Source organism: Gossypium hirsutum, chromosome D13, assembly GCF_007990345.1.
Source record: "Gossypium hirsutum isolate 1008001.06 chromosome D13, Gossypium_hirsutum_v2.1, whole genome shotgun sequence".
Taxonomy (NCBI): domain Eukaryota; kingdom Viridiplantae; phylum Streptophyta; class Magnoliopsida; order Malvales; family Malvaceae; genus Gossypium; species Gossypium hirsutum.
In genome coordinates, this window is record NC_053449.1 from 55,529,036 (window position 1) to 55,543,678 (window position 14,643).

General features: G+C 31.5%; 1 protein-coding gene and 1 long non-coding RNA gene across 3 annotated transcripts; both read right to left on the reverse strand.

Moving 5' to 3' along the window:
- Window positions 1-253: 253 nt before the first annotated feature.
- Window positions 254-1,888, reverse strand: LOC107940147 (uncharacterized). 2 transcript variants are annotated; one of them, XR_005923059.1, is made up of 3 exons: window positions 1,778-1,888; window positions 748-1,686; window positions 254-597 (listed from the first exon to the last, which is right to left on the reverse strand). It is a non-coding gene; the product is annotated as an uncharacterized lncRNA (long non-coding RNA). The 2 variants fall into 2 exon arrangements; XR_001695369.2 differs by lacking the exon at window positions 1,778-1,888 and having other exon boundaries at window positions 748-1,765.
- Window positions 1,889-1,941: 53 nt separating this feature from the next.
- Window positions 1,942-2,469, reverse strand: LOC121224989 (3-oxoacyl-[acyl-carrier-protein] synthase II, chloroplastic-like). The gene is made up of 2 exons (XM_041108650.1): window positions 2,270-2,469; window positions 1,942-2,187 (listed from the first exon to the last, which is right to left on the reverse strand). Exons 1-2 carry the CDS (start codon window positions 2,381-2,383, stop codon window positions 1,942-1,944), a joined length of 360 nt encoding a protein of 119 aa, XP_040964584.1. The 5' UTR covers window positions 2,384-2,469.
- Between the last annotated feature and the right edge of the window lie 12,174 nt (window positions 2,470-14,643).

The following is a 14,643-nucleotide window of genomic DNA, read 5'->3' on the forward strand; positions in this document are numbered from 1 at the left end:
TTATATTTGCCGTTATTTTTTAAAAAAATATGAGTAAATTTGTAACTTAATTTTTATGTTATTGAATTTTACCACTAAAATTTAAATTTTATTAATTTTTGCCACTAACTCTTATTTTTTAGTTAAACTCTTATTTTAAATTTATATTGAATTTTTATTTTTTTAAATTACAAATATCTTCATTTAACTTAACGAGTAAATATAATTATTGACTTTCCTTTCTCATCATCTAAACAAAAGCACAATAAACAAATTGTCAAAAAGAAACCCAAATCCAATAGTTGGGAGATTCAAAAGCTTTCTCCAATAATGTGTTTCTTCTATAAGAAACAATGCTTATAAGCAGCTTGTCAAAGCTCAAAATCTATTTAGTCCTATGTCATACATCCAATGTCATTTGAATACAAACAGATAACTGGCTTTAAATGGCAAAAGATATAACCTTAGGTGGACTCATTACAAGACTAGCAAGAATTTGACCAGTGATGTTAGAACACACATTCACAGATGCTAATTTGTATATATGCTCCCTCACATCAGCACCAAACCCAGTAACCTCCATGTAACCTCCCCTTTTTCCACACTCTCCATAATACCCTGGAGACAGTAAAAGAGTTTATATTCTGTGTCAAAATTCCAAACTTTGTATAAGCTCATTCACATTCCGTAAATGAAATAATAGAAAAATGAAATTGCATGAACCTTTTTCATTTATAATATACTTTTCTGAAAGCATTTCATTGATACCTGTCCTGTTGGGTTGCCTGGATTTATTACAACCAAGGCCCTAACAGTGATGCCATTAGACTTGGCTTCCTGCAGTTGTTTCTTAAGCTCAGATACTTCCAAACCCCATCTTGTAGCTTCATCAAGATAGTAGGGAACTTGTAAAATCCAAAAGAAAGTTGTAATTACAACAACTGGCCGATCAAAAAATGGTTGGACGGTTAAAGGAAATCTCTATTGCCAATCATTTAGCAAGTTCTACCGGGAAAGACAGCTAAGAAGTAATCCTCAAGAAACATAACGCAACTTGATATAGGTCAGTTAAAGCTTGGTCAATGAAGCAAAAAGTGAGTACTTACTTCACTAACAGATAATTAAAGACAGCTTACAAATAACTAAATACTAAATAATGCTTTAAGTTATTATATGCTTGGAAACTAGATGCACTAACAGTAAAAACGTGACAGATAAAACAGTCACACAAAGCAAAGACAGCATTCTCTACATGTAAACTAGTGTATCCCTAATTCATAATAAAACCCAATGTAAAGTCAATCAATATCATATATCAAGGGAAATCAATCAAGCATACCCCAACAGATGCCAAAACATGAAGATCATGCTAAACATTAAGAATAACTCAATGCTGACTACCTTAGGACTTAAAACCATGCTAATTGGACTTATATTTCAACACTCAACATTGAAAACAAGGGCCCCTTCTTTCTCATTAAAAGATAGAAATGAAGTAAAATAAACACAGCATAACCATTTTCTCAAATGAAAAATCATACTCTTAAGGCATATAGAGGTCATTGCAATTAGGACTTCTTAATATTATCAATATCATATAAAATATTATCGTTCAGGTACATATACATCGTTCAGGTGCATATAGAGGTCATGCAAAAATAATATACATATAAAAGCCTAGATTGAATAATTAGGACCCATCCATCCCTGAAGAAATCATCAGTTTAAAGCTCAAACTCGAAATTTTAACATCCATCAAGGTCTCTCTTAACATTGCAGAATCTAAATTTAAGCTAACCAAATCCATTGCAAGCATTGTAGAACCCATATTTGTTGTAGCAAACGGTACGCAAAAAGGATTCATCTTCCTGTATGAGATCCTCAAAGCTTCAATCGCAGCGTTGAAAACCTGTTCATTCCACAACAAGCAATGTATATGAATCGATGGATATAGAAAGAAAACTATATACCATGACACTTTCCTTCTTCTAGAAAAGATTTTACCTTCATGCCACCCATTGCTGAACCAATCAAAACTCCGCATTTCATTTTATCTAACTCCTCCATTACATCTTCATTTACTCCCCCATCTTGCAAAGCTTTCTTTCCGGCAGTAAGAGAATAAAGCATGAATTTGTCCATCCTCTTGGAAAATTTTGGTGCAACCCATCCATCAGTTGAGAAAGATTTGATCTCTCCAGCAATCCTCTGGAGAGAAAACAGGAGCAGTAAGAATGAGTAGCAGTACAAACAAGAGCAAAACAAGAGATCCCAACCAAAGACAACTTACTTTCGGAAACTGAGCGCAGTCAAAAGTCTCGATTTCACTTATACCACTAACACCCTCGAGCAGGTTGTTATAGAAAACATCAGGCTCATGTCCAAGCGGAGTTACTACTCCCATCCCGGTCACAACCACTCGTCTTTGCACTAACAAGGCAGTAACCTTTACCTTTCGAGAGAGCAATCGGTCGAAAGAGTGTCAAAACCGACTACTTGAGAGCAATCGAAAGAGTGTCGACTGGTTGAGAAGGCCAATCGAAAGAGTGACAGATAAGTTGTAAAGAAAAACAAAAGAATGGAGAAGGTAGAAGGAAATCAGTCGAAACTTGAGCAAATGGGCAGAAGGTAGAAGGAAGGAAGACAATAGGGAAGGCAATCGGGAGGGTAAAACAGAGAGCAAATCGACAGAAAGCAAATCGGCCAAAAAAGAAAAGAAATGAAATGGGGAGAGCAAGCTTGAAGGAACGGAAGAGGAACACAGGGGATCGGGGAGGGTAAAACAGGGAGGGTTTGCTGAAGTCGTTCCTAATCTGGGCAAAATGGGAGGAATAGAAATCGGTGATTTTCACCGATTAGGAAAGTAACCGATTACACCCGTATTACCAATACTTTAAACCAAACACGGGATAGAGAGGGATTAGGTGGGGTCCACCGATTAGGGGTGTATTGGCTTAGCCAATACACCAAACCAAACATGTTGTAAGAAGTGCCAAAAGCAAACTAACTCAAAACACAGTAGCAAGAGTATCACGTTGATTCAGCTCCATAACTGTAATTAGTGGGGAATCAAGGACATGTAGAGACGACAAATGTGCATTTATTTGTTGGATCTGGTGCCTTAAGTATAGTAAATTCGTTTGTAGACTTATAATTTTTTCGAACTGATTGGTTAATAAAACAATTCATGGATTACATTAATATAATTTGTATAATGTTCTCATATGATTTTTGCATGCAAAGCAAAATAGAAACAAATATTTGCTCACTAGTTGTCTAATGTTTAACTAAAACTAAGTGGTATTACGTGGTCAGATCATAAAACGGAAAGATAACTTGTATTAGTAGATAAACCTAAATATTTCCTTAGTCTAATTGTAAATGAGCAAGACTAATATGTCGTCTATCAAGTCCAATTGAGGAAATGTTTTGTCTTGGGCATTGGAGTGGATGACTCCTAGAAGATAAAGACATAGATGTGATTAACTAGACTGATAGTACATCAGACTAGACTCAAGAAGAATAGATCATGTATCAAGTCCAATTTGGGAGATGCTTTGTCTTGCACATTAGAGCGAATGACTCCCAAAAGATAAAGACATAGATGTGACTGACTGGACTAACAGTACATCGGACTAGACCCAAAAAGAATAGATCATGAATCCGTTTATGGATTTATTCACTTGTAACGTTCAAAGTGTGGCATACCTAAATCCTGAATGGATGACGGACTATGTATATGTGACTCGTATACTTTGATGTAAGTAAAAGCCTGAGTTTGAATAAATAAGGAACTGAAAGCTAGTGCGTTGGGTATACGACTTCTGTAATGTGTAATGTCATTCATAATAGTAGAATTCATAGCCCAAGATATGGCTAACGGTATCCCTTTATTAGCATTACATGACATATGAAAAATAAACATGGTCATGAGTTGTTCGTTTTTGTGATGAATGACTTGATTACTATTTAATAATAATTGACTTTTCATGAAGGAAGATGTAATGGTTACCATGAGATAAAAATAGGATCATATTAGGAGAGTAGATTTAACCCAAAAACATTAAGGATATCCTATGAGGATAACACAATTATGACAAGGTCATTGGACGAACACTGATCGAGTTACTTTCGTAATGGTATGTCGTTGGGGAGAGCTTAGTCACGATACTATAACGAAATGACTTTGTGACTAAATGAGTTTATAATTAATAGGCGAAAAGTTGGATGTTAAATCAAATGAATAGAACAAAAATGGTAAAAATGGAAAAATGGAAAACATTTAGAAATGAATGTAGTTTTCTCCAAAATGAAAATGAACTAGAAATGAATTTATGATTTTTGAATTAAATGAAGTTTGAAAATGGAAATAAATAATTTGGTCATAGTGAATCCATCTGTAATAGCCTGTTTTCAGTGGTGTCAAAAACAGTGGTTTCGGGACCACAAATTCAATAAGTGAGTTATTATTTTAATATTTATTTAATGTCTACAGGATTATTTTAAGGTGTAATATCCCGAAAATTACTACTGTAATACCCCGAAAATTAATACAGTAAGAAAGTAGGTATCATTGATATAGTAAAATAAGGAAATAAAATGACAAAAAGGGAAATTTTGAGTTATGGCAACATTGGGAAGTATATTATGATATATTAATTCAAGAAATGATTAAAGCGCAAAAGTGAGAAAAGTTTTGTTGGTTAATAGTAAATACTCAAAATTTGAGGGGGTAAAGTGTAAATAAGAAAAAGTTGAAGGACCAATGGTGAAAATATTTTAAGGGTGAAATAATCTAGAAACTAAGGAAAATGGATGAATTAGGACCAAATTGAAAAGGTGAAGAATTTTGAGGGACTAAATCACAATTTTACCAAATTAAGTGATGACTTACGGATGGAATTTTTAAATATTATAAAGGGCAAAATGGTCAATTAGAAGAGAGAGAAATCTAGAAGGCAATGATGATGTTGGAGATATTTTAGATTAATTAAATAAATATTAGTTTATTAATATTTTAATTTGATTTTTAAATAATATTTTATTATTTTATTATTTTATTTAGTATATATATAAGAAAAGGAAGATGAAGAATCACCATCCCACATTTTTTTCCCATGCACCAACGTGAGAAGAAGAGAGATAGAAAGAAAGTTTTGCTTTCTTTACAATTTGGTCCTTCCACCAAAAATTCACCATTTTCACCTAGAAATCAAAAGAATTTCCATATCCATCAAGAGAGAAAGATAACAAGGAGACTATGGGGAGCTAGAATATCAAGTTAGATTTAAGAAATAGAAGCTGGAGGAGAGAGAAAATCAAGTTAAAGTTTGAAACTAATATGACAAGGTAAGAACATCAAGATTTCAATATATTTTTAAGTTTGATATTATTGAAAAAGCATGGAAATGATGTTATAGTAGAGTTTTATTATAAGAGAAAGTGATGAGAAATATTATATAAATAAAGAATAAGAGAGTTTTAAACTTAGTAATCAACATATTGCATTAAAACAGTTTTGGACAGCAGCAGTAGTCTAACTTTGAAAAATCACCAAAAATTGTGGGAATCAAATGAGAAGATGAATAAAATATGAAATTAAATCTTAATGAGTCTAGTTTCTCATAGAAGAAACGGTGTAAGCAATGAAGTTTTAAATCATGAGAAATAATAAATTTTGTGAGACAATGTTAGAATAATTTTGGGTTCCCCTGTTCTGACTTTGAAAAATCATAAAAAATTTGAGAAAAATAATTAGGGGCTTAAATTTATGTTTAAATTCTTAATGAGTATATTTTCAATAGAAACAAATGGTAACATCATCTAAATCCCGTACGAGAAGATAATTAATTTTTAGTGAAGAAGGGTGGAAACTGTCAGACAGCAGAATAGGGATGACTTTAAAGAATAAACTGTACTTATTGGCTAAACCATAAATTCTGAAAAGTTTATGGTAAGAAGATATGTGAGTCTAGTTTCATAAAAATTTAGCGGATATTAATTCAGAGTTCTGTAGCTCAATATATAAATAATTTAGTGACTATGACTCAAGTGGACAACTTTAAATGAACATATAAATAAATAGTGGAATTATAGATAATGTTACATATAAGCATGTTATATACATTAAGGATGTGGAATGGAGAGGAGGAGGAGGAAAATATATGATTATTCAACTAGCATGAGTTTTCATTAAAAATGGCTAATTTGCATGGTTTAGGTTCAGGGACTAAATTGAATAAAAGTAAAATTTTAAAGGTAAATTTGTAAAAATGTCAAAAACTGACCAAATTGCATGAAATGAATTTTTTTATTATTTAAATTAATAAATTGAATGAAATATTAATTTAGATCAAGATTGGGTGGAAATTCGAGGAAAATAGAAAATTACCAAAATATCCCTAAATTTTGGTATTTCTGCAATTTAGCCTGGTAAGTTCGTATGAACTATATTCTGTATAATTTTAATTAAAGTGAATATTATTTGGTGATGAATATGATATAAATATTTGTTTTATTATTGGAATTGAATTATTATTGGTAATATGTATAATTATTAGATGCATTGAAATGATTATCGGAAGCTCGATTGGGTTGGAAGCTTGTCGGAGATATATCACACTATCCATTGGTTCTATCGGTAATTTTGGATGATTTGATTCTGGTTATAATGGCATGTATAAGTTAAATTGGCCAACGTTAGCTCATTAATGTTTTGATTTTTATTGGTTATAAGTATGAATGCTTGATGAAATGAAATGTATGTAAATTAATTTGTAAACTCTGGTAATACTCTATAACCCCATTTTGGCGATGGATATAGGTTAGGGGTGTTACATAAGGTCGTATTAAAATTTTTTTAAGAAATTTTGATGTTTAAACGATTAATTAGGTAAAAAGGACTAAATCATAAAATGTGTAAAAGTTGAATTCTATTAGTTAAAGGGGTCAAATGGCTATGAAATTTTAAACTGATGGACTAAGATAGTAATTATACCATTAAAAGAGTTAGTGGACAAATATGGATAAGTTTAACTTGGAGTTTTATTATTATTAAAGGTAAATTGGTAAATAAACCTAAAATAAACTAAGTAAAAGTTATCATCTTTCCTATTTTCTTCTTGGTTTGGCCGAATTCACCATTTTTGAAGGGGGGAGAGCTTTGGTTTTAGTTTCTTCTTACATGGTATGATTTTGTTTCTCGTTTTTAATGATTTTTATGTTTTTGAATTCGTTTTAGCTTAATCTAGCTAGCCCGGGGTTAATTTGTAAAACTGTTAAAGTTTGAGGAACTTGCCATGGATGTTTTTGAATGTGTTTTGATGTTATTTGATAGATTTTTAATCTTGGTTGTAAAATAAACATGTTTTGTTAAGGGATTTTTTATGAAATTGCAAATAGGGATTAAATTGTTGAAATTGTACATCTATGGACTTTATTGTGAAATGTTGGTAATAATGGGTTGTTTCAAGGTCCCTTGTAACATTGGTTAACATGGATTTAGTTTAAAATGACTAATATTCAAGTTATGAGTTTAAGGACTAAATTGTAAAAAGTTAAAGTATTAGGGGTAAATGTATAATTTCACATAAATCTGAATTATGGACTAAATTGAATACAAGAAGTGTTTAATTGAATGAAATTATCTATTTAGATGAAGATAAACCACAATCGGACTTAAATTGAGGAAAGGCTAAAGCTTCGGATTAGTTTACAACTCTGCTTCTACGATCCCAGTTATCGAGGTAAGTTCGTATGAATTATGATCGTATTATTGATAGCCTAATTGATTGTTTACTATGTTGTGTTAATATAAACAGACTTGAAATTTTATATGTATCGATGTTTGAGTAATTGACAGATAACGAATCCTATTTGAACTTTAAGAATTCTTAGGATACAAAGACATGTCATTAAGGATTTCATGTTTCGGGTGCTGGTCTTGAATGTCCTACCGATGGATGAGGCTCTACATTTTTTACGGATTCTCAATAATTTGTGTGAGCAGCATCGTGTAGCTAACATTCTGACCCATAGCTCTTATGAGTAGGCCCATTTCACAGCTCGTGTGAACATTATTGAAAAGGTATATGGAAAGACACACTATGTGTGTGAGTATTCCTGAGTATCCGGTGCAATTCTAGATGATTCAACGGGCAAGAAAAGGAAATAAAATGGTAAGTATACAAATGAAACGGTTCATGATCATAGGAAAAAGTTGATGAATTAAATCATGTATATGTGAAACTTAATATATGATTGAATACATTTGTTTCGTGGATAAGCATACTAACTTGTTAGTTTGATGGTGCTTGTATAAGCTTATACTAAGCTTATGGTCTTGGTAATAACATTATGCATATTTAATAGTTTGTGCTAAAGAAATGGTAAGTTATGTTTGAATTTATATGAGCTTACTAAGCACTAGTTGCTTACGTAGTTACTCTCCTGTGTTTTATAGATAATTGGAAGCTCAATCGGTTGGAAGCTCGCCAGAGACTTATCACACTATCCAGCAACCATTTCGGTGGTTTTTGAGTATTTTGGCCAAGGTTATATATGACATGTATAGGACCTTTTGTAATGATAGTTCATGAATGTGTAAATGGTTGATTTAGTATGTTTATGCCTTTGAAGTTTATGTTTGGTTTAATGGACTTGTAATGCTTTGTTAAGTTAGGTCATTTTGTCCACTTTTAGGTAATTGAAATGCAAAGTCTTTTGGTATGTTTGTGATGGCTAGGAAATTGTCATTTGTAATATAATTTAGTAAATGATTGAACTAGGTTATGTACTTGAAAAGTAGCTATGTTGCTTTAGTTTGATCCATGATGTTTTCATAGAATTGTGGTGCCTTTGAATGACAGATTGGTTAGATGAATTAAGATGTTTGAAATGGTATGTTTAGGTGTGTTTGAATGATGTTTAAACCCCTTGAATGTGTGCTCAAATGGAATGGTTGGTTAGATATGGTTTGGTGTTGAAATGACATGAATTTAAGGTAAATTTTTAAATCACATGGCCGTGTGTCATTTGTAAATTCTTAGTGTTTTAAGTCAATGAGTTACACAGTCGTATGTGGCAACTTAGAGAGTTACACGGCCGTGTGACTCAACTCAGCGAGTTACACAGGTGAGGACACGGGCTGGGACACAGTCGTGTGTCCCTTGTTTGATTGTTACACGGCTGTGTGACCCCTGTTTTCACATTTTTGTATCTTTTTCTTAAACTTTTGTTTTGTTTCAAATTAGTCCCGAATTACTTCTAAGCTATTTTAGGGCCTCGAAGGCTCGATTTAGGGACCAAATGCGTATGTTTGATATGATTCTGATTTAGACTGATTTATTAAATGTTATGATGATAAACGTTTTTTGATTGATCGATAATGCTCTATAACCTTAATCCAACGATGGAGACGAGTGAGGGGTGTTACACCGTTGAATGTAAAAATATTAAATATATCATAGATTCTTTTACGATAAAGTCGTCATGATTTTAACGAAATTATAATTGGGTTGAGAAAGTTATTTAATTGAGAAATTAATTTATTCAAATTAAATTGATAAGTTTATTTTGGGAAATAGAAAAACAAATATCGGGTTAGATCGAATTATAAAGTACTAGGTTAAAAGTCCATGAAGTATTTATAATTGGACTCCATATAGGAGACGCTCAAAAGCCCCTTATGTTTAAAGAGAGGGACGGTTAACCCTAGTTTGTTTAACTAGTTATAACAACCCGTTTTTCAGTGATCTAGAAAACAGTGGTTTTCGGATCACAAATCCGACAAGTAAGTTCGTATAATTGGTATTAAAATTATATGAGTTAATAGTAATTTTTATATTGGATTTTGATTTAATGATTTTAAACAATTGAATTAAAAGTTAGTGTAAGTGATTAGGTTCAAAAGTCAAGTGGTTATTGAAAATGAGGTATTAGGACCTTGTTTCCGTAATATAAAGTCGTAAATATTTTTATTAAATATTTACAGAGTCGTATTATATGTGAATTGAAGTTGGGTCCAATAATTTTGAGGATTTACTGGTTAATTGAAGTAAAATGATTAAGTTGTAAAAGAGGTAAAAGTTAATTGCTATAGATTTAAAATACTGAAAGGACTAAAATGGTGATCAGACCATAGTCAAAAAGTTCAAGCTGTGGTGGATGTCAATCATTCCACTAACTTTTGGATTATTTATTCATTTAGTCCTAATTAGTTTAAGGCTAAATTGTAAATAAGTTTGTTTCATTAGAATTTAATATAATTGAAGGACCAATTGTATAGTTGGACCCTCTTTAAATGACCTAATAATAGAAAAGATATGGAATTCTCTAGATTGTAGTAGATTGCAATTAATTCCTAATTAATTGAGGATTTACTAATTAATCTATTTTCTTATATAATAAAAAATGGTAGTTTTGGGGGCCACAAATCTGATGTTTTAGATTGTAAATATTAATTATTTAATATTTACAAGGTAATTAATGTCGTGTTAAAATTTGGTTATGAAATTTTATCGTTTAGATAGTTAATTAAGTGAAAAGGACTAAATTATAAAAGCTACAAAGGTTGAATTCCATTAAATTAAAGGCATTAGATGCTAATTGAAAGGAAAGATAAGGCATTTAAATGGTAATTAAACCTTTAATAATTATAATGGATGGTTTGGGTAGCTAATAACATGAAATTTCATTAAAATTTTAAGGTTATAATGGTAATTTTGTAATTAAGCAAAATTTAAATAAAACAAAATGCCAAAATGGCTACCATCTTCTCAATTCATTTTTTTTAAAACCGAAACCTCTATAGCTTAAGGGAGAAGCTTTCGGTTGAGCTTTGGGTTGCATTCTAGATCCTAAACAAGTGGGAAATTGAGGAAAAGAGAAAATTACCAAGTAGCCTTTGTTCTTTGTTGTTGCTGCAATTTAGTCTGTAAGTTCGTTCAGTTTAATTTTAGTACATTTATATATGTATTATATGAACTTAATTGCATAATGTTGGATTATATTGATGTGTATGATTGGAAATGGAAATAGTGAATTGAAATGACATCGATCACTAATTGAGATATTATAAGTCGTTACTGCAAATCAATCCTGTAAGTTGTGCATTTATTTAAGCTTCCAAAAATCTTTATATTCTTTGTTAACATACTATTATTGAATGTTATATTATATACCGAATGAAGTTTAGCTAGCAGTGTCCACCGATATACTAAATGAATCTCAAATAAGCGTTACCTACTGAATCTACTGAAACGTACGCGCTATTAAGCCATACCTACTGATTCTACTGAAAGTTGCTCAAATGAGCATTACTCACTAAATATACTGAAATACTGTACAGACTGTTACTTCTCAGACGAATGTTGCAATTTACAGAAATTTCATTACTTAATTTTAAATTGATTACTACTATGTTTGGTTGGAAAGGCTTACTGATTTATTAAACGAACTTACTCAGCTTTATTCAAGCTTACTTGTGTTTGTTTCATTTTGTAGATTACGTTTTGAGGGCTCGAAAGATCAGATCAGCATAAGAAATCACACTACCGGGAAATCTTTGGTAGACTTTGATTTTAGTTGGTATATATGGCATGTATTAGGACCCTTTCGTATGTATGATATTGGTTCTTAGTTTTGAGCAAGTTTTACTTGAACTTGTGTTGTGTGATTGGAAAATAAATGAAATTAGGCATGTTTGACTAAGATAGGCTTCTTGAGTAAGAATGAAAATATTGACAATATGATGAACTATGGTATGAAATGGAAATTGATGTTTTCATGTGTAAACTATAACTTGTATATGCAACTTGAAGGTGTAATGTCATGAAATGCATTGTGGTGTCAATGATGGCACATTAGTTAGGTAAGTTAGGATGTTTGAAGCGACATGTTTAGGTGTGTTTGAATGATGTTTAAAGTCATTGAATGTGTGCCCAAAATGAAATGGTTAGCAATGCATGATATGGCCTTGAAATGGCTTGGTTTTAGGTAAATCTTTAGGTTCACACGGCCTAGTGACACAGTCGTGTGTCATTTTGAAATTTTTTAGTGTTCGAAGTTAGTGAATTACACAACCTAGCACACGGCATGGCACACGGACGTGTGGGGCAACTCAATGAGTTACACGGGTGAGGACACAGCCGTGTTTCCCTTGTTCGAATGTTACACGGCCAAGGGTGATGTCACACGGCCCGGCCACACGGTCGTGTGACCCCTATTTTCACATTTTTGCATCTTTTTCTTAAAACTTATGTTTTGTTTCAAATCAGTCTCGATTTGCTTTTAAGCTATTTTTAGAGCTTTAAAATCTCGATTTAAAACCCAAAACCAAATGAGCTCTTTTATATTAAATATTACTTGTAATTATGGAATTGAATTGATTTTTGAATGTAAATCGTATTAACTATTCTAGCTTGACTGGTAACATTCGGTATCCTATTCCGGCAATAGAAACGGGATATAGGTGTTACAAGGGTTGTTGCCCCCTACACTCCTAGTTAGAATAGGAGTTCGTTTTTCTATTTGAAATAGACTTTTACAATTCAAATAGGGTTTCACCTCTTCTCCGTATAAATAGATGGCACCGTTAGAGCTAAATATAAGAACTTTGAGATATTATTCTTCCTGAAAATAATGAGAAATTTTTTTGTAAGTATAAATTATATTTTCTAGAATAATAATTCTATTGATTTTTATTAAGAAAAATTTTGTTTTCACACTGAAAGAAAAGAAAACTATTTATGGTTCTATGTTTAATTCAAATCGTTTAAGCCCGCCTTCAAAGCAGCTCGTAATCTTGAATATGCATAATTATCAGGCAAGTTTCACATACATCTATTTTTCATGTCAAATTTTAGTATATCAAATAATTATCATTTCTATGTATTTCAAGTTTAATTTCATGATTTTAAATACTTATCATTTCTTATTTTTATCCCGTTGAATTTCTCGAAATTTCGATGGATTTTCAGGGGTACACTTTAGTGTACAAATTCGGGTTCGTCAATTCATATTCATGTGCGCAAATTTCCATTTCAGAGAGCACACTCCCGTGAACCTCATCCTTACAGCAGGATTACCAGCCCAGGCTAAATCCCCTGTAATATAAACTCATAGTGTATTGTCGGGATTACCAGTCCAGGCTCAATCCCCTGCAATGACAATTACTCTAATGAGCTTGGATCTGAATTACCAGTCTAGGCTAAATTCAGACCCTAATTCGGATTACTCGTCCGGGCTAAATCCATTTTCCACATATTCTTCGGGAGGGCTATATCAAGATCATCGGTCCGGGCTAGATCTTTTTCGCACATTTTCTTCGGGAGGGCTATATCAGGATAGGATCACCTATCCGGGCTAGATCCTTTTTACCGTCAATTCCTTTTCAAAGATCCATCAAATTTTCCTTTCATTCAATCGGGATTTCTTCCCCTTTTTATCAATTATATCAATGTTTCAATGAACATTTAATTCATATTCACAACAATAACATACATTTCAAGAATTTAAGAATATAATTTAGGTTACACGAACTTACCTCGTTACTTGTTCATGTTTACAATTTCACTAATCCAATGTCTTTTCTTTTCCACGTTCAAGTATCGTATTTGAGTCATTCAGATCTTTATAAATAAATTTAATCATCATTTTCATTCATTTCATATTCTGATACATTCAATTAATGCTTTAGACAAGATTACTATTTTGCCCCTAAGCTTTTAATTAATGACGATTTTAATCCTTAGGCTTAGAAAAATAAATTCCTGTAATTTTAATCCATGTTTTAAGCCTAATTATTCCCATACATATTGATAACAGCCCATGAATTTATAAAATATCAGAATTTTTCATAATATTAACACTTTTCAATTTAATCCCTAAAACATGTTTTCACCCGATCTTGTTCTAATTTCATTCAATTTTGTAATTTAAATAAATAAACAATCCATTTCATGCAATTTGGTCATTTTTTACATTTTTACAAAATTACCCATAAAGTTTTACTTTTATTCAATTTAGTCCTTGAGCCTAAAACGTGCAAATTATCCATGCTAGCTGAATATTCATTCATTCATATATATATATTCCCTCCTCCTCCTCTCCATTCCACATCATTAATTTATATAACATGTTTATAAGTAACATTATCTATAATTTCACTATTTACTTGTAAATTTATTCAAAGCTGTCCATTTAAGTCATAGTCACTAAATTATTTTTATCTTGAGCTACAGAACTCCAAATTAGGATCCGCTAATTTTTCCTGAAACTAGACTCACATATATTTCTACCATAAAATTTTCAGAATTTTTGGTTTATCCAATAAGTACAGTTTATTCTTTAAATTCACCTCTATTCTGCTGTCTAATAGTTCTTACCCTTCTTCACTAAAACTTAATTATCTCTTTGTACAGAATTCGAATGATGTTCTTGTTTGTTTCTATTGAAAATAGACTCAGTTAATATTTTAAAAATATAAATTTAAGCCTCTAAATATTTTTATTCAATTGTTTATGATTTTCCAAATTCAAAACAGGGGAACCCAAATTCATTTTGACATTGTCTCACAAAATTTATTATATCTCATGATTTACAATTCCATTACTTACACCGTTTCTTTTATGAGAAACTAGACTTAATAATATTTAATTACATATT

What these genes read in the sequence shown, in the direction of transcription:
- LOC121224989 (XM_041108650.1), bottom strand. Translation starts at nt 2,383, where the DNA reads ATGGGAGTAGTAACTCCGCTTGGACATGAGCCTGATGTTTTCTATAAC. An exon ending in ACTGCGCTCAGTTTCCGAAA is followed by an intron (nt 2,188 to 2,269) that starts GTAAGTTGTCTT and finishes TTTTCTCTCCAG; the next exon opens with AGGATTGCTGGAGAGATCAA.